The sequence below is a fragment of the Meriones unguiculatus genome, chromosome 15 (genome assembly GCF_030254825.1).
Source record: "Meriones unguiculatus strain TT.TT164.6M chromosome 15, Bangor_MerUng_6.1, whole genome shotgun sequence".
In the NCBI taxonomy this organism is placed as follows: Eukaryota; Metazoa; Chordata; class Mammalia; order Rodentia; family Muridae; genus Meriones; species Meriones unguiculatus.
The window spans coordinates 1,321,247-1,343,361 of record NC_083362.1 but is presented as its reverse complement, the minus strand read 5'-3'; the positions used below and the strand labels follow the sequence as shown (position 1 = coordinate 1,343,361).

Below are 22,115 nucleotides of genomic sequence, written 5' to 3'. Positions count from 1 at the left end.
CCCTGTCTGTGCCTGGCTAATCAAACCTGGAGCCCCAGGGGTTGGGGGAGGGCGGCCACGCGTCCTGATGCTGTCCACAACACGCACAGGCGTGTGCCCCAGAGCCTGGGCTTTCCCAGCGAAAGGCCTGCAGTTGGCTGGGGAGTTTTCTTTCTCCACATTCCTCCCTCCCCAAATACCTGCACCAAAGCTTGTTTGAAGGTAATGCTGGAAAAGACTGCATTTGAAAGAAAAAAGGCTCCGTGTGTCTTGCTTCGAGCCAGCTGGAGTGGACACAGTCAGCAGGACAGCCATGACTCTTCCGGTCTCCACCGGGGCTGCCGGGCATTGACCGCAGCCGGAGGCTGGACTGTGGACCCTCAGTGGCTGAGGGTCCTGGGCTGGAACTGTGGTCCTGGGGCGGGCTGGGAGGCAGGTGTCGGGAGGAGGGGTGTGGGCTTGCTAAGTAAACACCCTCGGTGTTCCGAGCACCGCGGGCGGTTCCTTCCCGAGGCTGGTGTGTCAGCCGCCAGGTCTGTGAGCTGTTGGTGCGAACGCTCCCCTCCAGCGGGAAAGGCCTAGGCCTTGGCCTCCTGCTCACCCTGTGCGCCTGGAGGCCCCGCCCTCCAAACAGCAGAGAGCTCCTGACCCTGTAAACTCTTCATTCTGGCGATTTCTCTGGGCCGTCCGCAGGGACTGGCAGAGGGGTGTGGGAATTGGGTTATCGGTCTCTTGACTTTATAGGTTGCTCTGGAAAGAGCTCTTGTTACTTGCTAAGCCGGGCTTGGCTCTCCCTTGCAAAGGATTCAGCCCCTCCTGTGCTAGCCTCGCCCAGCCCCTCCTTCCCTCTCCTGGGAGGAGGAAGAAAGGAGGCCACCCAGCTGCCCGTCTGTGTGGGTGTCGCTTTGTTCCCACCACCACCAAGCCTCCCTATATAGCTCAGGCTATCTCTGGGCTCTTAGGCCTGCCGCCTCAGCCTCCCAAAGGCTAACATTCCAGGTGTGTGCCCCAAGCCAGGCCGCCCCTCCCTTTTCTTTCTGCTGCTGCTGTTTTTGAGGCAGGATCCATCTCACTGTGTAGCCCAGGCTGGCCTCAGACTCGGTATGACCAGGTATGGCTGAGTTTCTGGTGTGCCACCACACAGTTGTGGGGATTGAGCCCTGGCTTCATGCACGCAGGGCCAGCATTCCAACCAGAAGTCTGGGCTCTGGCCCTTCCCTTTCACCCCATTCTGCCTGAAGCCAGGAGCACGGCAACTGCAGCCCCACAGAACACTGGCTCCAAATCACTTTCGTTTTAAAGAGCCCTAAAGTGAGGTCCTTTCTCTTGTGTGCCGGTCACACTGCTGCGTCCCGGGGACTTTGCTGTTGCCTGCCTGCTGCCCGGGCCCAGGTCCTCCTAGCGGCCATCCCTCTCTGGTCCTGCCGACAGGGACCCTGGCCAGTCTTCTGGCCAGTGCTGGCTGGCCAGGCTGAGAATCTGTCCAGGGCTCTCAAACATTCCCCGGCTGAGCCTGGGGCTGAAGACACTGTCCCAGCAAGGAGGGCCTCAGGAGCCCTCCTCACCCAGCCCCTCTCCAGACCAGTGGCAGAAATGGCAGAAACATTCCCTAGTCTGCAGAAGCTTGAACGGGTGAACGTGTTTCCCGGCCTGTTTTTCTCCCTGAGTATCACCTGACCACAGATCTAAACAGGCATGTGCGTACGCTCACACACAGGCTGGAGCAACACACTTGGCTCTCACACTTCTGGCCAGGTCCTTCTGTCTGCACAGGCCCTGGCCATGCTCTGCAGGTGACAGCGCTCAGCCTCGGGCCTGGCTGTCTCTGGCAGCTTCTGGGGGTGACAAAGCCAGAGCTGAGTTTCTGGAATCTTCTCTCCCTGGGAGCCACAGGGTGGGGCCGTCGGGGGAGTGTATCACAGAGCTTGGTTGTCTCCCGCTTTCCCCCAACACATGCACCCGCACACGCACACCCTGTCTCGGGACCACCAGGAGCCCCACTCTGGATTCCTACTCCTGCTAACAAAATTCTTCCTAGAGAAGTGTGCCCCAACCAAACCAGTGAAGCCTCGAATGTGCTACTTCCTGGACTGCTGGGGTTTGGAAAGACTGTAAAATATCATGCTCAGGTATCGGGGAGAGCAGAGCTGTTGCTATGGTAACTGAGGTAAGCCAGGCTCTTCCTGGTAGGCGGCAGAGCCAGCCACACCCCACCTTGGCCGCTTCCTCTTTGTCTGTTACCCAGCTCTCCAGGGCTGAGTGACAGCCGTGTTGGGAGCTCTGGACAGGTGATAGCAGAGGTGATTTCACAGGACAGATGTTTGCAAGATGACCAGGTTCGGGGAAACAGGAAGGAGATAGGATAGGAAGAGGGCCTTCCTGGAGAGCTTGAGATCCGTCCCGAGGGGCTAAGGCTCGGCTTCCCCTGAGGAGTCTTGCTCGCCATTGCACACTCCAGGCCAGCAGGCCGGCGAGCTTCTGGAGGTCCTGCCTCTCTACTGCTCCCCTCACGTGGGTGTTCTGAGCCACCGCCATGTGCATCCAGCACATCCAGCCTTCCGTGCACGCAGAGGACTCTGGTCCCCAACTGATTCCATTCTCCTCGGGGGCCTCTTCCAGAGCTTAGCAACTAAAGGAGAGTCCCCTCAGCCCTGGGCGGGGCAGGCTGGCTGGGAGGCACCCGGGCCTGTCTCGGGCTCTAGACCCCATGCCTGTGGTGCCTGGTGGTATTGGGTTCCTGCTCAGTGCGGCATTTGAATAGGGACTCAAAGACGTCCAGCTCAAGCTGGGCGGGCTGTGGTGCTGAAGGCCTGTAATCCCAGCATTGGGAGGCAGCAGCAGGCAGATCTCAGAGCCAGCCTGGTCTACAAAGCCATGAAGAAACCCTGACTTGAGGAGGATGGGGAAAGACTAGCTTCATGACTGCGAGTGATCTCTCCAGATCGCAAATGGGCCATCGGCCTCTGTGCAGGCTGAGCCTGCTTCTCCTTTCCTGTTAGATGGTCCCTTACCCGAGGGGCCCTCCCCACCACCGTCCCGTGGCTTGGCCTTCTCTGTGCTGTCAGCTTTCCCCGTGTGGATTTCCACACAGCACGGGGGGATCACTGGATCTGCCAACCAAGCTTTGTCTGACAGAACGCACTGGGCGGCTTCCGACCCCTTGAGCACCCGAGGGGCTGGGGAGACCAGATGGCTGAGAGTGACCCTCGGAGTCGACATTAAAAGGGGGCCCCGAGGCGTGCTCAGAAGGCACAGGCGGGCGGCTCTGAGTTTAGGACAGCCAGGTCTACGCAGAGAAACCCCTGCCTTCGAAAGCAAAACAACAGCAAAGGTGGAAGGAGAACCAGCTTCCGGTGTCCTCTGACCCCCACGCGCAGGCAGCCTGCACAGAGCACTTGATAAAGATTTTCAGAGCCGGGCGTTGGAGGGCGAACAGTAGTCCCAGCGCAGGGGAAGTAGAGTCAGATGCCTGGGGCTTGCTGGCCAGCGAACCCGACCTACTGGACAGGTTCCAAGCCAGTGAGCCCGTCTCCAAAACAAGGGGAAGGCTCCTGAGGAATGAATCCAGAGGTTGACGGGCCAGCGAGCACACTCCGGGCGTGTGACTCACGGCCCCACCCTCCAAACCCCTCAGGAAGGTAAGGGTCAGCGGGACATCTGCCGCAGGACCCGGTGGCCCCAGCCACCGCGCGTGTGGCTGGTGCCGTGGCTCTCTTACGAAGGTGACCACCTCTTCCGTGTGGGCCATCTGGTGGGTACGGTTGGTGACCAGGGGCCAGCCTACCCGCTTCCCTGGCCCGGGCTCGCTGAGGACCGGTCAGCTCGGTCCAGCGCTCCGTAGCCGCGTTCCCTGGCTAACTCAGAAACTGAGGCAGGAGCATCACCTCTGGGCGGGAAGGAGAGGCCGGGCCTCCCGCAGGCCCGTCAGGCGCGTCCCGCCGCGCGCCGGCCAGTTTTCCGGCTGTCCAGTGCCCCGGGCTGCCCCGGCGACACTCCTCCACCCCCAGGTCCCGCCAGCTGATTGGCGGAGACGCCCCCTCGCTCCCCGCCCCCCGGGAAGTTCGGTCCCGGCGGCGCGGGACCCAGCTCCGGCCTCCGGATCGCGGACGGGAGGGTTAACCTGGAAGGGGTGGGGGCGCCAGCCGGGGGGCTCCCTCACACCTAGGGGTCCCCGGTCGCCGCTGGGACACAGCACCCTGGCGTCTGGGGAGGGCGCGGGGCGGCTAGGCTGGACCCCAGGCGCACCCGTCCCGACGCGCCCGAGCCGCCCAGCCCCTCCGCGGACGCCCCCTGCCTGCGGCCGGGCATGGCGGCCGCCGGTTCGGGCCCCGCGGCCCCGCCGCTGCCGGGGCCCTGCCCGCCCGACGTGCGGCTCTGCGGCCACCTGCGGAAGCAGAAGTCGCAGCGCCGCCGCTTCTTCGTGCTGCGCGCCGACCCGCCGCGCCTGGAGTGCTACGAGAGCGAGAAGAAGTTCCTGGCCGGCGGCTGCCGCCCCCCGCGGCCCCGCCGCACCGTCAGCCTGGAGGGGGCCTGCACCATCAGCAAGCGCGCCGACGCCCGCCAGCGCCACCTGATCGTGCTGTACACCAGCGACAGCAGCCTGGGCGTGGCAGCGGCCAGCGAGGCGGAGCAGCAGGCCTGGTACAGCGCCCTGCTGGAGGTGCGCGCCGCCGCCGCTGCTGCCGCTGCCGCCGCGATGGGTGAGGCTGGGGGAAGCCGGGAGGGCGGGAGAGGGTAGGGGAGGGCTGGGGAGACGGTGGGGAGTGCAGGAGAGGGCAGGAGAGAGTAGAGGAGGCGGTGGAGAGGGCCAGGGTAGGGGAGGACGGGGGAGGGTACAGGAGGCTGTGGGGAGGGCAGAAGAGGGCAAGGTAGGGTAGAGGAAGTGGTGGGGAGGGCAGGAGAGGGCAGGGAGGGTAAAGGAGGCGGTGGGAAGGGTTGGGAGGGGAGGGCAGGCGGTGGGGAGGGCTGGGGAGGGTAGAGAAGGCTGTGGGGAGGGTAGAGGAGATGGTGGGGAGGCCTGGGGAGGGTAGGGGTGGGCGGGGAAGGGTAGAGGAGGTGGTGGAGAGGGCTGGGGAGGGCTGAGGAAGGCAGGTAAGGCAGTGGGGAGGGCAAGAGAGGGTAGAGGAGGCTGTGGAGAGGGCAGGGGAGGGCTGGGGAGACGGTGGGGAGGGTGGAGGAGAGGGCAGGGGAGGCGGTGGGGAGGGCAGGAGAGAGTAGAGGAGGCGGTGGAGAGGGCGAGGGTAAGGGAGGACGGGGGAGGGTACAGGAGGCTGTGGGGAGGGCAGGGGAGGGTAGAGGAAGTAGTGGGGAGAGCAGGGGAGGCGGTGGGGAGGGCAGGAGAGGGCAGGGAGGGTAGGGGAGGCGGTGGGGAGGTTGGGAGGGACGGGCAGGCGGTGGGGAGGGCGGGGAAGGGTAGAGGAGACAGTGGGGAGGGCGGGGGAGGGCTGGGGAGGGTAGAGAAGGCTGTGGGGAGGGTAGAGGAGATGGTGGGGAGGGCTGAGGAAGGCAGGGAAGGCAGTGGGGAGGGCAAGGGAGGGTAGAGAAGGCTGTGGGGAGGGTAGAAGAGATGGTGGGGAGGGCTGAGGAAGGCAGGGAAGGCAGTGGGGAGGGCAAGGGAGGGTAGAGGAGGCTGTGGGGAGGCAGAGCCTGGCTCCCTCGGGTCAGCGGGAGTTCAAAGCTTAGGCTTTCACGTGTCTTGGTTGCGGGGACAGGGTGACCGCCACCCCCTGACTCCCAGTGACTTGCCCATCCTCCCCAGGTTTCAGTCCTCAAGAGGCCTCTGCGTCTTGGATCTTCGCCCCATTCCAGGACGTGTGGCCTGTGACGCTGCGGTCCAAGGGCCTGGGGCGCACGCGGGGCCTGAGCAGCGGCAGCTACCGCCTGTGCCTGGGCTCCGGGGCCCTGAGCCTCCTGCGGAAGCCGGGGAGCAGGGCCTCCAGGGACAACCGGGTGTCGCCGCCGCCGGCGCTGCGCCTGTCGCTGCTCAGCGTGCGCCGCTGCGGCCACGCGGACTCCTTCTTCTTCCTGGAGCTCGGCCGCTGCGCGCCCACCGGGCCCGGGGAGCTGTGGCTGCAGGCGCCCGACGCCGTGGTGGCGCAGAGCATCCACGAGACCGTGCTGGCCGCCATGAAGCGGCTGGGCAGCGGCGCGGCGGGCGGCCAGGCCGGGCCCCCGCCGGAGCAGCCCCCCGGCGCGCCCGCCGCCCCGGCCCCGTACGAGACCCCGGCCTCCGCGCTGGCCGCCCCGGCGCGGGCCCCGGCCGAGGGGGCGGGGCCGCACTGCCTCGGGGCCGCGCCCTCCCGCGGGGCGCCCGGCGCCGACTACCTCGCCATGGGGGTCCGGGACGACTACGTGCACATGGGGGCGGAGGCCGGCGACTACATGTGGATGGCGCCTCCGGGCCCCGCTCCGCCCCGCCAGGACGCTGACAGCGCCGAGTACGTGCCCATGAGCAGGCTCCTCCCGGGGCCCTTCCGCTGCGAGCTCGGGGCCGAGCGCGGGCGCCGCGGGGCGCGCCGCAGCCTCCGGGACAGGCCCGCCGAGCTCGCGGACTACATGTTCATCCCGGACTGCGCGGGGAGTGGCGCTCCTCCGGGGCCTCTGGACAGCTGCCTCAACTACGTGGACCTGGACCTCGTCCCGCCCCTGGAGGTGCCCGGGGCAGCCCCCGGGAGCAGCGCGCACAGCTACGCCAGCATCAAGTTCTAGAGGGAAGGGCTCCTGCTGTCCCAGCTGCCGCAGCCGCCTGAGGCCACCGGCCGTGGGCCGCTCGGCCGCCCTCTTGCCTCTCTGGGCCTTCCCAACAAACACTCAGGAAGTTCTCTCAAGATTTTTTTCCCTCTCTTTTGAAAGTACACAGCCTCTCTCTGCCCCATCCTCCAAAATAAAACCCCAAACCTTGCAAAGTTTTGGGCCTTCTCAGCTGGATTCCTACAGAATCGGCCTCAAGCTAGCTGTGGCCTGACCATGAAGACCCAGCCCAGTTTGGACGGCTCTCTGTCCCCTAAGGTTGGCAGCTAGAGGCCATCGTGTCTGTTCTGCCAGCCTTTCCAAGCCACAGTGGAACTCCTAAGGTTCCAAAGCAACGGGAGGAGCATCAGGGATGCTGATGAGCTGCTTGGACCCGCCCTCTCCGGAGGCCCCAGCTGCCTGACCCTTCTCTGGGCCTGGCAGGGCTGGCCAAGCCCTTGCTTTCCTAGAGCGCGGCCCAGACCCACACGGCGGACCCAACCCATTAAAGGCGCTCTCCACCGCACTGTCTCGTCTCTGTATTTCCCCACCCCACGTGATGGAGCCCCGGGCCACCACCTTCGCCCCGCATCCCATGCCCCCGTCACCCGCTGCACAGAGCCTGGTTTGCAAACTATCGGGGCTTTATTGTCAACAGAACAACCTGGGGTGAAGACAGCACTTGTCGGGGGCCGGGCCACTACGCACAGTGGTTGTCGGGGCTCGGGGTCAGACAGGGGTCAGTGCTTCCAGAACAGCCCTGGCCACCACCGGGGCCCGTGTCCTCAGACACAGAGCCGGGGTCTGGGCAGCCGGCGGGGCTCAGAGGGCTGGCCGAGGCCTCCCCCTGGCTCATCCGCAGCAGCCCCGCCAGGGCGATCACCTCGGCCTCGCTGAGCCACGTGGAGGCGCAGGCCTGGGACGAGGAGGTGTGCACGGCCGCAGACATGATGGGAGGTGGGAGCAGCAGCCTCCGCGCGCCCCCCGCCTGCGAGGACGAGGAGGGAAGCGTGTCCTCAGGGCTCGGAGTTGGACAGAAGAGAAGACGGAGGGCAGCCCGCGCCTACCTGCTGAGGGGGCTTGGCCAGGTACAGGGGGACACGCTGCCCGCAGGGAAGCAGAGGGTCCAGGCAGAAGACATCTTCACAGCTCCGAGCCGGGACTCCTGCGGGGGGACAGCCTGCTGGCATGGGGGCTCCCAGCGACCTCCCGGCTGCGCTGAGGGGCCCGGAGTACCTGAATCGGCGCACACCTGCTCCTCTTCCGGGGGCCCCGGGGGGGGGACCCTGCCGCAGGCGTCGTACATAGGCCAGGAGGGATGGTACAGTGTCCGGCTGGACAAGGGCCAGCCTGGCCCGCAGCTGGGCCCCTGTGGAGCCGACAGGGTCCTGCGCCCCGGCTGTCGGAGGGCCCTCGGCTCCCCGGGGCCCCCACTCACCAGCAGCTGAGGGCCTGCATCAGCCTGGTGGCCGGGAGCCCAACGTGGCAGCGGGGTCATCCTTGAGGGCGGCACCTGGGGCGGATGAGGACCTGCGGAGGAAGGGGACGCATCGGGGCCGGCCCTGGACCCCGAGGCCTGGGGTGAGCCCGGCCAGCCCGGCGAGCGAGCCTACCTGCGGCCTCTGCGCTCTGCTCGGCAGCCAGGTGACCCGGGGGCGGCGGCTTCCTTCCGGCCTGGCGCGGGCTGAGGGCCTGGGGCGGTGGGCTGAGAAGGAAGCAGGGCTTCCCCGCTCATCTCCCCTCCCAACACCGACTTCCTTAGCCAGGAGAGAGCTACCCATGGCAGGACGGCCTCGGCCGGGGGCTGAACGGCGCCTGGCTCGGCTCCGGGCGGGCCTCCGCCCGGCCTCCGCCCCGCCTGGCCCCAAGCTCTCACCTGCCCTCCGCAGGTGCCTCTCGCTCCTCCGCCGCCTCCTCTCCGGAGCTCCAGGCCTGGGCACTGCCTGGGGAGAGGCCCGGCTCTTCGGGCGCCTCCTCCTGCCCTGTGCCCCACGGCCCCAGCCAGGGCAACATGCTGTGGAGCAGCTTGCCCGGCCCTGACTACGTGGGCGCCCAGGCCCTAGCCCACCTCAGCGGGCCGCCACGACGCCTGTGCTAGTCCAGCCACGTGGCCGCTCCCGCCAGGCCCTCAAGGGCGCCCCCTGGTGGCAGAGCCCCCATACAGCCCCTCTGCCCAGCCCAGGGATACCGCGCAGGACTGCCCAGCGGAGGGGCCGGGTCCCCAAGCTCGCGCGCTCACAGACAGGCACACAGCTGAGGGCCAACCTATGGGCCTTTGGGCGTCTCTTTATTGTGTCTGACACACCGATCTTCACCCAGACCAGAGGCTGCACCAACGCCCAGCGCCACACTGGGCCGCGGTCACAAAGTCCTTGTTAATCGGCGGGGCAGGTCCGGTGTGGCTGGCGCCCTGGGAACCAACCTTCTACCCTAAGGCTGCTCCAGAAGTGCGTGGAGGACAGCAGCGATGTGAGGGAGGCCCCTGCCGGGGGCCCCCTCCTCTTCCAGGATGTGGTGGGGCTGGCACAGGGACTCCTGGGGGGAGGGGCCAGGTTAAGCTTCTCCCTGGCATTCCTCGAGCAAGGTTAAGAGGGGAGGGGGGGTGTGGGCGCCTGCCGGATACTGCCCGCGCCTGGGAACGAATGACACACGGAAGCTGCCGGCAGATGACAGAAGCGGGCAACACAGGAGACGGGCAGGAGAGGCCTGTCATTTCTCAAGGGAAGGCTTACACGGGCAGGCTGACACACACGGAGCCCAGGCCAGACAACGCAGGAGCTCACACACACACACACACGCGGAGGAGACAGTCTATACAGTTTATATACAGAGCCAGCGCCCAGAATGGGCCACATCCCCTACAAACAGAGTTCTCTACAAAACAGAGATAATTTAGCTCCCACGGAGCAGCCAGTAGGGGAGGGAGCAGAGAAGGGAAAGCCACGGTCCTGCCATCCCTCCCGGATGGGTAAAGGGCTGGGAGGGGCTAGGGTGGGGCTCGTGAGGTCAGCGTTTGTGCGGGGCACTAGTGTCTTTGGTAGGGGCTGAAGGCACCACGGTCAGGACACGTCAGATAGCTCTTATAAATAGAGGGCGGGGAGGAGGGCGCCGGGCCTACGCGCCCAGGAGCCGGGAGTAGACCACATAGAGCAGCAGCATGGAGACCACGTAGAAGAGCAGGAAGCCGCCCAGACCGCAGGACGGCTGGCCCGGGGCAGGGGCCTTGCCCCCGACCAGGACCACAGCCGAGAGGACGGTCCGCAGCCCCTGGGCGGTGCCCCGGAGGAGATCCGAGGGCGCGCACAGGTCAGCCTAGGAAGGGAGGGCAGGGCAGATGGACAGGACAAATAACAGACGTCAGCAGCAGCAAGCCACAGACCTTCCCACCCCGGCCCTCCCCAAGGACCACAGCCAGCGCCGTACCAACGTGCAGACATGCAGGACAGGGACAGGAGGGACAGCAGGGCAGGCGTGAGGGCCAGGGCCGGGACACATGCTTCCTGCAGGAACGCGGGCCCTGTGGGTGGAACCCGCCCCTCATGCACAGTGGTCAGCTAGGCCCCGGAAACCAACATCTCCAGAGCAAAGGGCCCGTACCTCAGGCACACCCATCTTCCGACAGGCTTCTAAGAAACTCTCCACGTTCTTCCGAGACTTGAGGGCACTGAGCTTTGGCTGAAGGTGGCGGACAGAGAAAGAAAGAATTTAAGAAAGGTGAAGCCACAGTCCCACCCCGCCATGCCCTCTCTCGCCCCTTCTGGGCTCCCGCTCACCACAGCAGGAGAGGGCACGTGAATGAAGGGTACGGAGCGGGGCCGCAGCTGGTTGGCCAGCTGGCAGAGGACGACCCCGTTGGCGAGAGCCTCTGCCAGGTCCTCAGGCAGGGGCTGCTGCAGCCGGGCCTCGAGGACCTGCAAGCACAGACAGGGGAGCAGGCGGGTCAGCAGAGACTCACTCCACCCCTTCCCTTCCTCAGTGACCAGTCTAGGGCAGGAAGGAGGAGCTGCAGGGTGTGGGTCTAAGGCAGGCAGCGGGGAGGAGGTGCCATGCTGGGCCTGCTCACCTGGCGAAGTCGGGACCTTAGCTCCTTCTCATCTAGAGCCTGAGGAAACGGCCGAGGTCTCAGAACAGACTCTGGAGAGGAAGGGCCTGCAAGAACGGGGGCGGGAACAGCTGTTTCCCGAGAAAGTCGGGAGCTTCTAAGAGTCTGATGCCAATACGGCCCGCCTGTGACAACACCCTGACAGACACGAGCCCAGAGCAGGAGCCCTGACAGCAGTGCTGGGAGGAAGGCGGACACTCACTGGAGCCGCTCTGAGAAGAGGACCGGAAGAGGAAGCTGTTTGGTCTCTGAATGGAGCCCAGCGGCCTGGGACCAGGAGCTGTCACTGGGGGGAAAGAGACACCTCAGTGCCGTCTTCTTCTAGGCCTCTAGGTCCCAGCCACCTCCAAGCCACCATCTAAAGACACTGTCCTACCTGGTCCAGATACAGGAAGGGGGTCCTGGGAGATGGGGGATGGGGCGGGAGCTCCCTGGCCCCCTGAAGCCCCCACGTGGGTAGCACTGGACTTCGGTGGGCCACTGAGGAGGAAAGGAGGGACTCAGAGAAGGCTCCGAGGCCGGCCCGGGGGGCGGGGCGCCGGGTACACCTACCTACAGGCAGCCTGGGTGGATGGGGCTGAAGCACCGGAGCTGGCAGCCCTGCTCCCCCGCTTGAGGACGCTGGAAGAGGAGGAGTGCGCTGGGCAGTCGGGCCACACATGCAGTGCGGCACGAGGGGTCTGCACCAGCCCGCCCGGCCTGGGCTCTCACCTGTCCTTCCTGGGGCATCCCCACGCCACACTCTGCTGCTGCCGCTCCCGCTCCTGCCACAGCTGCAGAGTGTCAGGGCGCCGCCTCTCCTCCCCTGCAGGCTCCTCCCGTCTGGAGAAGACAGGACAAGAGAGCCCGGTCAGGGGAAGGAGGGCCCCAGGGGCAACGGCGGTGTTGGGGATTGTGTACCTGCTGCTTGGCGCTTTCCCCACATCCCCTGCCACAAGGCTTAACTCAGAAGGCAGCTGCTCCTGAGGAGAGAGCAGAGGCTGAAGACAGGCCTGGCCCCCAGTTTGCACTGACTCCCCCTCAGCAACCCTTCACCTGGACAGAGCCAAACTGGGCCCCACCTTGGCTGCACTTTGCTCGTCCTCGTCCCCAGGAACGTGGCTGTCGATAAAGTCGATCTGCTCCAGGTCTCCATCACCTGCGGCCAGGGTGTGTCAGCGGGCAGGAGGGACTTCTGGCCCACACTCACCCATCACTACCTGGGCTGACTCCCTTGCTCACCAGAGCCATCTTCCCTAAGGTGTCGAGGCCCCCGGGGCTCCCGTGCCAGCTCTGAGATGCGGAACGACAGCTCTGAAAAATCATCTGTGGACTTTAAGGCAGAGAGGCTGATGGGACATGGGCTCCCTGCAGGGCTGAGAACCACATGGGTCCAGGCCTCCAGCCTGAGACTAGTAGAGAGCTGGCCTCTTGGGCATCGTGGGGGGAGACGCCCCGGCTACGACCTCTCACTGAGATGCCAGCATATTAGGTACAAGGTCCCTAGGACCAAGTTTCCCTCCCAGCGGCGACATCCCAAATGTCCTTCCAACGGTCCTTACCTCATTTCCTGACCACCTCTTGCTGCCACTGTCAACGCTGTGGAAGCCTGAGTCCAGGCCGCCATCATATCGACGTCCGGGAAATAAATCTTCAGCAGGGCTGGGACAACCAGGAGACCCGATCAGCCCCATGCTGGCAGCGCCCCTACCCTCCCACGGGAATCCAGGGGAGTTCGCTGTCCCAAGAAAGGGATTCCTTCCCCTGGCCCTTACCAGGGACTAAAACTTGGGGGGCGGGAAGGGACCAGGTCCCCGAGGGCAGCTCCCCGCCGGCCAGCCTCCGTCATTAAATACTTGAAGATGTGAAGCTTCCCCTTCAGGCAGATCTACAGAAGGAGCACGTCCAAGAATGAGGTGGCCCTCCAAGCCCACTGGACACCCCCCCACATTCCAGAACAGCACCCTGTCCTAAGGTCACCCAGGCGGCCCCTCACCTGCGCAGGGGGGCTCTGCAGGGGGTTGCTATCCAGCAGAATGACCTGCAGGTGCCTGAGGCGGCAGAAGGAGACCGGGATTCGGGAGACACTGTTACAGGAGAAATCCAGGCGGACCAGAGGAAGGTCCCCCAGCTCTAGGGTCGAGCAAGAGGACAGTCAGGAGAAGCCCAGGCCTGCAGCCTCGCCCTGGGCTCTGACCACGAGCCAGCCCTATCTCCATCACAGCCCTCAACCCTGGCTGGCTCCATCACTCCCCACTCAGCCCTACGTGTGCTCCTCTCCCGCCACCCCCACCTTGAACCCATCCTACAAACTCAAGCGCACAGCACAAGTCACAAACCAACCACACTTGTACTCAAAAGCCTCTCATCCCGCACAGCCCGGAAAGCAGACAGTTCAGGGCCAGCCTCCAGAACCACAATCAGTTTGAAAGCCCATCTTCCAGCTCTTGTCTCTCAAGCTTTACCCCGTCTATGGACGCTCCACACACCGCAGGGTCTTGAATTCTTGTTCCCCTGCACTCAAAAGCATTCTGCTTGGATCTGTTATGGCCCGGGCAAAGCTCCCCGTATTTGTACCCCTACTGCTCTGCCTAGATTTCAGATGGAATATACTTCATCACCAAGTCCCCGGTAACGGTGCTCTGAGGTGGGGCCTCAGAAAGGAACCGGATCACTGGTCTCTGGCTACACGAATGCACTCTTCCACAGTGGATGCATAGGTTACTGCACCACTGAGGAAGCGGCTTATTACAAAGCTTTTCTTTAGCTCTGCACTGACGTGCGGTCACCAGACATGTGAGACTTGCACACACAGATGTGTACATACAATAAATTAACAGATATGAAAAAACTACGTTACTTGGTCCTCAAGCCTCACGTGCTAGCTCCCACTTAGAACTCCAGCACGGAGGCCCAGGCAAAAGGAGTTAAAGGCCAGCCTGGGATAGAGTGAGGCTCTGACACTACCGACAAAAGAGCAGTGCTGGGAGCCGGCACGGTGGTGCACACCTATGACCCCAGACTCGGGAGACAGAGGCAGGCGAATCTCTGTGAGTTCCGGGCCAGCCTGTCTACAAAGCAAGTCCAGGACAGCCAGGGCTACAGAGTGAAACTCTGTCTCCAAAAACAGTAAAACAAACAAACAAAAAAGAGGTGCTGGGCATACAGCTCAGCCGGTGAGGGCTGACGAGGAGATTCCTGAGGCTCTAAGCACGCAGCCCCACACAGTGCACACGCCTGCAATCCCCCAACTCCGCACTCCAGAAGGAAAGGCAGGAGAAGCAGGGGGTCAAGGCCATTCTCGGCTGAGCTGGAGGCCAGCCTGAACTACAAGACACCATTTCTCCAAAAACAAAATTCCAGCCAGCCAGGGTGGTGCATGCCTTAAATTCCAGCACTGGGGAGGCAGAGGCAAGCAGATGCCTGTGAGCCCGGTCTCAACTCCACAAAACAAAATTCCTTGGCTTCAGTTCTTCTGTTACAGCCACAGAAAATTAAGACACTTAACCGACTGTGGAGGCAGAGGCCAGAGGCAGAAAAGGCGGCAGGAGGCAGGGAAAAGGGGTGACAAGCTCGCACCCTTCCTGCCTCACTCTAGTGCTAGATCATGGGTGCCCCCCCCCCGCCTTTGCCTATGGTGTGCAGCCTGCTCCCATGGGCAGCTGTGCCTCAGCCTCTGGGAGCTGGCCTTTCCCAGGCTCCCCTGGCGGGCCCCAAGCCTCCTGCTTTAGCAGCTCCCTATGAATGGCCGGCCGTCTTCCATGAGCCACTAAACCGAGCTCAGCCACGTCTATCAGGGCCCACCTGAAACACAGGACGCTCACACAGCAGAACCACGCTGGCTGAAATCACTGCTGGTGTGGCACCGCTACCCCCAGGGTTGCCTGGGCACTCGTGTCAGGACCCCATCCCAGTTCAGAGTCCTCAGAGGAGGCTCAGGAGCATCAAGGGAGCAGTGTTGCTCGAGAGCTGGGGTGGGGGGGAAGGTGCTGGGTCGGGAGGAGGTGCTGAGGGGGGTGGAGGTGCTGGGTGGTGGGGGAGGTGCTGGGTGGGGGGGAGGTGCTGGGTGGGGGGAGGTGCTGGGTGGGGGGAGGTGCTGGGTGGGGGTGGAGGTGCTGGGTGGGGGGAGGTGCTGGGTGGGGGGAGGTGCTGGGTGGGGGGAGGTGCTGGGTGGGGGTGGAGGTGCTGGGGGTGGAGGTGCTGGGTGGGGGGAGGTGCTGGGTGGGGGTGGAGGTGCTGGGTGGGGGTGGAGGTGCTGGGTGGGGGGAGGTGCTGGACGGGCCTTCATGGCCCCTTCCAGCCTCAGGATTCTACAGTGGCCGACCCCTCCCTCCTACCCTTCTTTCCTGCTCCCACACATGTGAAAACACAACTGCCTTCCCAGCCTCAGAGGGTTGCCATGGTCAGGAGCTAACACAACTGTTTACTGTTTGCTTTAGACACTGACAATCCCTCAACAACGAAGGCAAGGTTGTTTTTTAAAAGTTTCTTGCCTGTGACTTCTCCAAGGCAGAAGCATTATTTCAAATTAGGTGTTCCTGGCCCTGCCCCATTTTCTATGTTGAAGGCATAACCTTAAAGTGACTGGTACTGAGGAGCAGGGCCTAGGGTGGCACCTCGGGTCATGAGGGCAGAGTCCAGAGAGGATTAGCGTCCCTGTAAAACGGAGCTCAGAGAGCCGGGATCTCTCCCGCCTCTGTGGAGGAGGGCACACTGAGATTGTGGTTTGGGCCCTAATGCCACCCGACCACGAGGCCCCTGACCTAACTGTGAGTAAGGCTCTTGCTGCTGAGAGGCCCCCCAGTCTACGGCAGTGTGTTCTGGCAGCCGAGCGGACAGAGACGCAGACACACAAACGTGTCCGCCACCCCTAACCCTAACCCCTCCGGTTCACTTTCCTTACCATCAGGCAGGGCTCGCAGCTGGTTCCTCCGAACATTGAGGTCCCGCAGGGAGCGGAGGCTGCACAGCTCCGCAGGAAGGGACTGCAGCTCATTGCTGCTCACGTCCTGGAGAGAGAAGACCCTCAGCCACATCGGCCCAAACCGCTCCCCCGTTTCTCTCTGGCCACTTGCCTTTCGTCCAAGCCTTCCCCAGAGGGGTTCCTACTATGCTAGCTATCCCCCAAAGTCCCCGGGGCCCAGCTCAGCAGCCCCTCTTCCGGCCTCCGCCCTGACTCTCACAAGCTGCCGCAGGCTCCCCAAGGCGCTGATGTCTGGAGGCAGGGCTCCCAGCTTGTTATTGCTGGCGACCAGCACTCGCAGGGGCAGCTGGCAGATGTAGGCTGGCAGTGAAGACAGCTGATTCCGGCTGCGGGTGGGAGAAGGGCAGCAGCTCACTCCCCACGCCGGGCACCCGCACCGGGCCCAGGCCAGGGCCCAGGAGGCCCACTGGGGCGTACAGGGCCTCTGGGGCGCACCGACCAAGCCCCTGACCGACCAAGCCCCACTACCTGAGGTTGAGGTAGGTGAGGGCTGTGAGATTCCCCAGGGCTGGGTTCAGGCATCTCAGGCAATTGTGGTAGAGGCTCAGGCCTTCCAGGGACACCAGCTGGCATGCCGCCTCGGGCACCTCGGGAAACCGGTTCCGAGACAAGTCTGGGGGAAGGAAGGATGCAAGAGGAGCTAAGGAAAGACCCAGCCTTGCAGGAGGGGACTGAGCGCCCCCACCCAGCCGCCCAGCTCCCTACGTGCGCTGGCTGAGGCACTCAGCGGATAAAGACCTGCGTCACATGAATGAGGCCCCAGGTTCGATCCCCCAGAACCCACAAAGTGGGTGTGGTAGGGTCCACCTGCAGCCCACCACTGGAGAGGCGAGGATAAATGGGTCCTGGGGCTAGCCATTCGGTGGCCAGGTCACTGACTAGACTCTCTCAAACAAGCAGAGTGGATGGAACCCGAAGAAAAGCTTAGACTGACCCCTAGCCTCCACAGGTGTGTGCACACACGTGCAACATGTGAACAAGCGCCTGTGCGTGCATGCACATGCCAGTTCATACACCTGGGCTCTCTTCCACAAATTGAAGCCCATTATAAGCATGACCGGAGAGGAGACCAGACTTGGGAGGGTAAGGACAGCTCATAATCACAGTCTTTAAACCCACACCGAAGCTTACGTGGCGGCTCGTGCCCGTAAGCCCGGCACTGAGAGCGCAGAGGGAGGAGAATGAGCTCAGGACTGAACCCCCGGCTGTCTCACCTCCTCGAGGAAGACAAGCGAAGAGCTCCCCAGAGCTCAGGACTGCCCCCCCCCCCGCCATCCCGCCTCCTCCTCCAGGAAGACAAGCGAAGAGCTCCCCAGAGCTCAGGACTGCCCCCGCCGTCCCAGCAGTGTGGAAGGCTCGCTAACACGGTGGCCCCTGTGTTCGCAGACGTCAGGAGAGCTGAAAGGTGGGGATCAGAAGGGGGGCCAGGGCTGCAAGGCAGACAGTGTGCGGGGGAGGCGGCTAGCGAGGAAGACAGCACACAGCCTGAGGGCCTTCGTCCAGACCCCAGCACTCCCCACATGCCCTCTGGCCTCCACGCACATGCACACTTACCCCCCCACCCAGAAGAAAAAAGGCCTGGTCAGAGCTGGCCGGGATGCGCTGGGTCTACACAGAAGCCTCTGGCTGTGACCCCAGCGAGAGAGGCTGAAGTAAGGTGATCGCCAGTCGCAGGGTAACACAGAAACCTCAGGGGCTCCCCGGGAGAGCCCCTCCTCTTGGCTTCAGCCTGTTTCAGCACAGTCGAGAGAGCAAGAACAAGGAGGCCCTGGCTCTGGGGGTTAAGTACAGCCCTAATGCTTGACCAGTTCTCCAGAAAACCATCTAGCTTCAGGAAGTCTAGGAGAGAAAGGCAGAGGGCGGAGCTGGAACAGAGCTCTCAGAGGACTCAAGGTCCTTCCCACCGGGGTTCCCTTGTCCCCGGGCTGTCCCCCACCCCCTCAGCAGCGTGCCTCTACTTCCTCCCTGCTCTCGGCTGGCCTCAGCGTCAAAGTCTTTGCATTTACCTCAAGGAGAGAGGCCTTTACCCTCATCTCAACAGAGGCTCACTACTCCCGCAGTTCCAGAGGCCTAGGTTCCTCCAGGGGGAGGCACAGACCACAGACCCCCAGAGCCTGTGTTTGTCTTTGCTCGGGTCAGCCTGCTGTGGGGGTTTCTGGGCCTTTTCGGGGAAACCCCAGGCCAGGGCCATTGTGAGCTTGAGGGCCTTCCTTCAGTAGGGAGCAAAAGCTAAGAAGAGAAGTGGGGAGTATTCCCCCAAGGAAATGTATCTTGTGATTGGAAACAGAGTAGAAACAATCCATTGGGTTGTGACCTGCAGGATCTGTTTTCCAAGGGATATCAGCCTGATGGCCCGCAAACTGTTCTTCTCTGCCCCATGAGCACAGACAGGGCTAGTTCCGGAGGGGTGGGAGGCCTGCATCTGGTCCTCCTGCCCAAGCCCAACACCTGCCTGTTTGCTTTGTGCTCACAGTGTGTGTGTGTGTGTGTGTGTGTGTGTGTGTGTGTGTGCGCGCGCGCGCACGCATTCATGGGGATGGAGACCAAGCTGGGCCGGGTAAGGGACACAGGGGCAGAAGTCAGGGGCGGAAGGAGCCCAGGCTGGAGGAGGCAGGGTTCAGGGGCACAGGATGTGGGCTGAGGAGAACGATCGACACTTCTCCTTTGCCAGAAGCTGGCCTCCCCCAACCAGGTCTCTACCAGCAGGCCAAGGGGACATAATCCCCGGTTGTCAGGGGCCTCTGCTGAGGGTGCATCCCGGTAGGACAGCAAGCAGCAGGGGTGCCGAGCGATAGTGGGGGGGGGAGGCAAGGAGATTGGGAGGACAGGTCCACTGGAACTCTCTCCCAGGCTGGGAGCACCCAGTTTGGAGAGACAAGACAGAAGCAGCTGGACAGTAATGAAACCCCCAACCCACCTGCCCAGAACCTGGGCTGCACCAAGCCTGACCAAGGCTGAGAGGGGCTTTCGGGAGATTGGGGATTTCCCACCTTAGTACACACTTGAACCTGGGGGGGGGTGCACTAGCTGCACCCTGAGCCGGAATGCTGGAGGAGGAGACTGGGTGGGGACAGAGGAGCTGGGAGGGGCTGGGAGGGCTCTGCAGTTTTCCCAAGAGTCCACTCACTGAGACAGAGCCCTGAGGAAGTAAAGAAAAACATTTGGTCTTTGTCAAAAAACAAGCCGGGGGGAGGGGAAAGGGAACAGACGGCCAGTGTCACACAGCTGCTGAGGTCAATCTGGCGCTTGGAGGCTGGGGGGCCCTGGGAGGGGTAAGAAGGGCTGGTGGGGCTCGCTCATTCCCAGGACTCATTCATCTGTACAGGGAAAAGAAGTTTTAAAAAGAGGGACTGAAGCTCTCTCTCCCCAGAGCTTCGAGGGAGGGAGGGAGGGCGGGCGGGCGCCAGCGGCGGGTGTGCCGGCAGGTAGGCACCTGCTGGAGCACCGAGCTGGAGCACCGAGCTGGAGCACCGCGCTCTTTGATCAGCCCTGCGGGGGGCCCAGGCTGGGGCGGGGCTCCCGGAATGCAGTCCTCTGCTGTGGTCCCACCCTCAGCTGCCAGCCCAAGCTCACAGGCTGCCTCCTAAGCAGCTGAAGCCTGACTCACCTGTCAGGGGAGGCCCCAGGGCCTGGCCACCAAGACACAAGGGTAGAGGGCACAGGATTGGAGGGACCCCCACACACACCAGGGCAGAGGGGGCGTGACTACAGAGATCCCGAGGGCGGGGACTAGGAGAGGTCAGCACTCCTAGCTAAAAGATACAATTTCCTTCCTTTCAGCAAGCTGCCTCAAGTTCCTCCCCGAGGGGAAAAAGGAGAATTCTAGGGTTCCTATGAGGTCACAGGCTCCAGTGACCTCACAGAGGCAGGAAGAAGATTAAGGGGACAGGGATAATGGATGGAAAGTCACTTCTTTCACCCGGACGCGCTGGGGTGGGCGGCGCAGGGGGCTGCCAGGGCCGATCCTTGGGAAGGGGTAGCTGACGGGGGGCAGGAGCCAGGCGGAGGCGAATACAGGCGTGACACGCGCAGCGCTGCGGACGCACTGACCCGAGGCTTGCTTTGGGAACTCGGCGGGTCCGGGGCTGGAGACCCGGCCAGGGGCGGGCCCCGCTACAGGTGCGCCCCGTGCAAACCCGGGCAGGGCGGCCCCGCGCTCGCCCAGAGCGGGCCGCGAGCGGGCCCCGACGGCCAGGTGAGGGGCGGGCCGGCTCCGCGGGGCGGGGCCATGCAAATGAGGGTCGCGGCCGCCGCGGACCCCTCTCCCTCCCGGCCACTCACCAGCCTGGGTGATGTCTGACAGGTCGTAACTGCGGGCCGCGCCCCGGGGGAAGTGCTTCAAACGCCGGTTGGACAGGTTCAGGGTCCCGGTGGCCACCGCCTCCTCCAGGGCCCGCTCTGCGCTGCGGCTCCCGGGGAGAGCAGGCGACCCCGGCACGGGGACTGACGCTGCAGCTCCCTCACCCCCGGCGGCGAGAGGCCCCGCCGCCGCCATCCGCTCCCGGCGGCTCCCGCTGCCTGACTGACGGGCACCGGCCGCTTCCCGGCCTCCCCTCCTCGGAGCCGCCGTAGTCTCCTCTGGAGGAAGGAAGCGAGGGTCAGGAACCCCGCGGGCCAATCGCGAGCCGGAGACGCGTTAGAACTGGCCAATCAGGAAACGCCAGGGGGTGGAGTCTCTCGGCTCGGCACCGCCCACAGGGACGGGCGGGGGCAGGAGCTGCGCGCCCGCCAACGGCCGCGGCTCCTGGCCGCCCCGCCCCGCGCAGCGACATCCAATCACAGCGCTCGAGGCTGGCGAGGGAGCCAATGAGGACGCCCCGAGGGCGGGGCGTACGGCGCTCAGCTTCGGCGGCTCGGAGAGACGGAGACCGCAAGCCTGAGAGTCGGCCCCTCTTCCCACCGAGACCAATTGCAATCTAGTTCCGGGCGAGCGACTGCCAGGACCACCAATTAGAGCCCGTCGGGCCCCCCCCCCCCCGGGGACGGCTCCGCCTGCCAGCAGCCGGGCCGGGGAGATAGTCCTTTAACTACACCGGAGGCCCGGGAGGGGCGGCGGAGCGGGCCGGCGGGCTGCGCGCTCGCTGCGGGCACGCTGGGCGCGCTGCGGGGCGGCGCCCGGGAAGTGGGCACGGGCGAGGGAGGCCCCGGGCCAGCGCCCTCCGGGTGGAGGTCACGCAGGGACAGGAAGACCGGCCAGCTCCGCCGCAGCCCCTGGAGAACACGCGTGGTGCCCAGACCAAATCTTAGAGACTGCGAAGGATCTCGTGAACTCCTGTACAAGGCCTTCCCTGTGGTTTTCTGCTTTGCTGTTTTCTGAGACGCTGTCTCTGTGTAGCCCAGGTCGTCCTGGAACTCTCCTTGTAGACCAGGCTGGCCTCGAACTCCGAGACCCGCCCGCCTCTGCCTCCCCAGAGCCGGGACCACCGCCCGGCTGAGATCTTCGTTTTGTTTTTAATAAACGAGGAAACTGACGCTGAGCAGATCGCAGGCCTCCACTGGACTCAGTGGACTGGGACCCCCCCGACCCCACGTTTTTATAGTGGACGTTGTCTTTCGGAAACCTTATTAAGCCGGGTGTGGTGGCATGGGCCTGTGATGTCAGCCCTCGGGAAGGGGAGGCAGATGAATCGGTACTTAGAGGCCGGTTCCAGCCAGCCTGGGCAGCGTGGCTCAGAGTGAAACCTTTATTTACTTGAGATGAAACGGAGTACAGAAAGGGAGCCCACATGCGAGCTGTGATAAAATAATGTTTTAAAAATTGTGTTTATTTACCATTTAAAGAACGTTAGCATTTAATGAGCCTCCCTGTGTGGCTTTCCTCGACACCCTTAATCTCCTTAGCTCTTGTGCTGGGGAATTCGGTGTCGGGGATGGCAGGCTCCTTGGCCAGCTTGCCTAGCCCCAGACCCACCACACCAGTGATGGGAGCAGCTCCAGCCTTGACCAGTGTCCACCGGTTGCCAGGGTTGACACTTGCGCAGAGGCCGTGGTTCCTCATTTAGTGGTAATGACTTACACAAACTTTCCCAGAGTGGTGAGGCATGCCACCAGCACCCTCCGCCCCTCCTGGGCACTTCCAGCACTTACCAATGTGGCATAGCTGTGGCTCCCGTGGCCCCGTAATTCAGTCTTGTTCTGTCTGGGTGGCATGGTGGCCTAAAGGAAAGAGGGAGGCTGGGCTTTCTGAGACAAGATCTCATGCAGCCCTGGCTGACCTCCAGCTGGTTATGTAGCGGGGGAATGGCTGTGAGCCTGTGCTGTTCCTGTCGCCACCGTGTTGATCCTGGGGTGCACCGTGGTGCCGGGCTCACTCGGATGGCTGGAGAGCCCCAGCCTGCTTCC

The 22,115-nt window shown here is 63.8% G+C and overlaps 3 protein-coding genes across 4 annotated transcripts; 1 reads left to right on the top strand and 2 right to left on the bottom strand.

The window, feature by feature from the left end:
• The first annotated feature begins 235 nt into the window (after positions 1-235).
• LOC110556773 (insulin receptor substrate 1-like) lies at positions 236-7,234 on the top strand. Its single transcript, XM_021650709.2, has 2 exons — positions 236-4,679; positions 5,738-7,234. Exons 1-2 carry the CDS (start codon positions 4,286-4,288, stop codon positions 6,685-6,687), a joined length of 1,344 nt encoding a protein of 447 aa, XP_021506384.1. The 5' UTR covers positions 236-4,285; the 3' UTR covers positions 6,688-7,234.
• A 100-nt stretch (positions 7,235-7,334) lies between these two features.
• Sap25 (Sin3A associated protein 25) lies at positions 7,335-8,824 on the bottom strand. The gene is made up of 4 exons (XM_021650693.2): positions 8,322-8,824; positions 7,945-8,238; positions 7,776-7,873; positions 7,335-7,696 (listed from the first exon to the last, which is right to left on the bottom strand). The coding sequence occupies exons 2-4, from the start codon at positions 8,204-8,206 to the stop codon at positions 7,409-7,411; spliced, it is 648 nt and encodes a 215-aa protein (XP_021506368.1). The 5' UTR covers positions 8,207-8,238; positions 8,322-8,824; the 3' UTR covers positions 7,335-7,408.
• Positions 8,825-8,962: 138 nt separating this feature from the next.
• On the bottom strand, positions 8,963-20,349 carry Lrch4 (leucine rich repeats and calponin homology domain containing 4). 2 transcript variants are annotated; one of them, XM_021650690.2, is made up of 18 exons: positions 20,055-20,349; positions 16,242-16,386; positions 15,973-16,099; positions 15,693-15,798; positions 12,786-12,922; positions 12,565-12,677; positions 12,352-12,451; positions 12,032-12,122; positions 11,872-11,948; positions 11,711-11,772; positions 11,522-11,632; positions 11,363-11,431; positions 11,187-11,290; positions 11,013-11,096; positions 10,772-10,857; positions 10,482-10,619; positions 10,306-10,383; positions 8,963-10,020 (listed from the first exon to the last, which is right to left on the bottom strand). In XM_021650690.2, exons 1-18 carry the CDS (start codon positions 20,266-20,268, stop codon positions 9,823-9,825), a joined length of 2,040 nt encoding a protein of 679 aa, XP_021506365.1. In that variant the 5' UTR covers positions 20,269-20,349; the 3' UTR covers positions 8,963-9,822. The 2 variants fall into 2 exon arrangements, with proteins under 2 accessions (XP_021506365.1, XP_021506366.1); XM_021650691.2 differs by having other exon boundaries at positions 8,963-9,243; positions 20,055-20,348.
• Between the last annotated feature and the right edge of the window lie 1,766 nt (positions 20,350-22,115).

What these genes read in the sequence shown, in the direction of transcription:
- LOC110556773 (XM_021650709.2), top strand. Translation starts at nt 4,286, where the DNA reads ATGGCGGCCGCCGGTTCGGGCCCCGCGGCCCCGCCGCTGCCGGGGCCC. An exon ending in TGCCGCTGCCGCCGCGATGG is followed by an intron (nt 4,680 to 5,737) that starts GTGAGGCTGGGG and finishes CATCCTCCCCAG; the next exon opens with GTTTCAGTCCTCAAGAGGCC.
- Sap25 (XM_021650693.2), bottom strand. Translation starts at nt 8,206, where the DNA reads ATGACCCCGCTGCCACGTTGGGCTCCCGGCCACCAGGCTGATGCAGGC. An exon ending in GCAGGTGTGCGCCGATTCAG is followed by an intron (nt 7,874 to 7,944) that starts GTACTCCGGGCC and finishes GTCCCCCCGCAG; the next exon opens with GAGTCCCGGCTCGGAGCTGT. An exon ending in TGGCCAAGCCCCCTCAGCAG is followed by an intron (nt 7,697 to 7,775) that starts GTAGGCGCGGGC and finishes TCGTCCTCGCAG; the next exon opens with GCGGGGGGCGCGCGGAGGCT.
- Lrch4 (XM_021650690.2), bottom strand. Translation starts at nt 20,268, where the DNA reads ATGGCGGCGGCGGGGCCTCTCGCCGCCGGGGGTGAGGGAGCTGCAGCG. An exon ending in TGGGGAGCCTGCGGCAGCTT is followed by an intron (nt 15,799 to 15,972) that starts GTGAGAGTCAGG and finishes TTCTCTCTCCAG; the next exon opens with GACGTGAGCAGCAATGAGCT. An exon ending in GCTGCGAGCCCTGCCTGATG is followed by an intron (nt 12,923 to 15,692) that starts GTAAGGAAAGTG and finishes GCTCGACCCTAG; the next exon opens with AGCTGGGGGACCTTCCTCTG.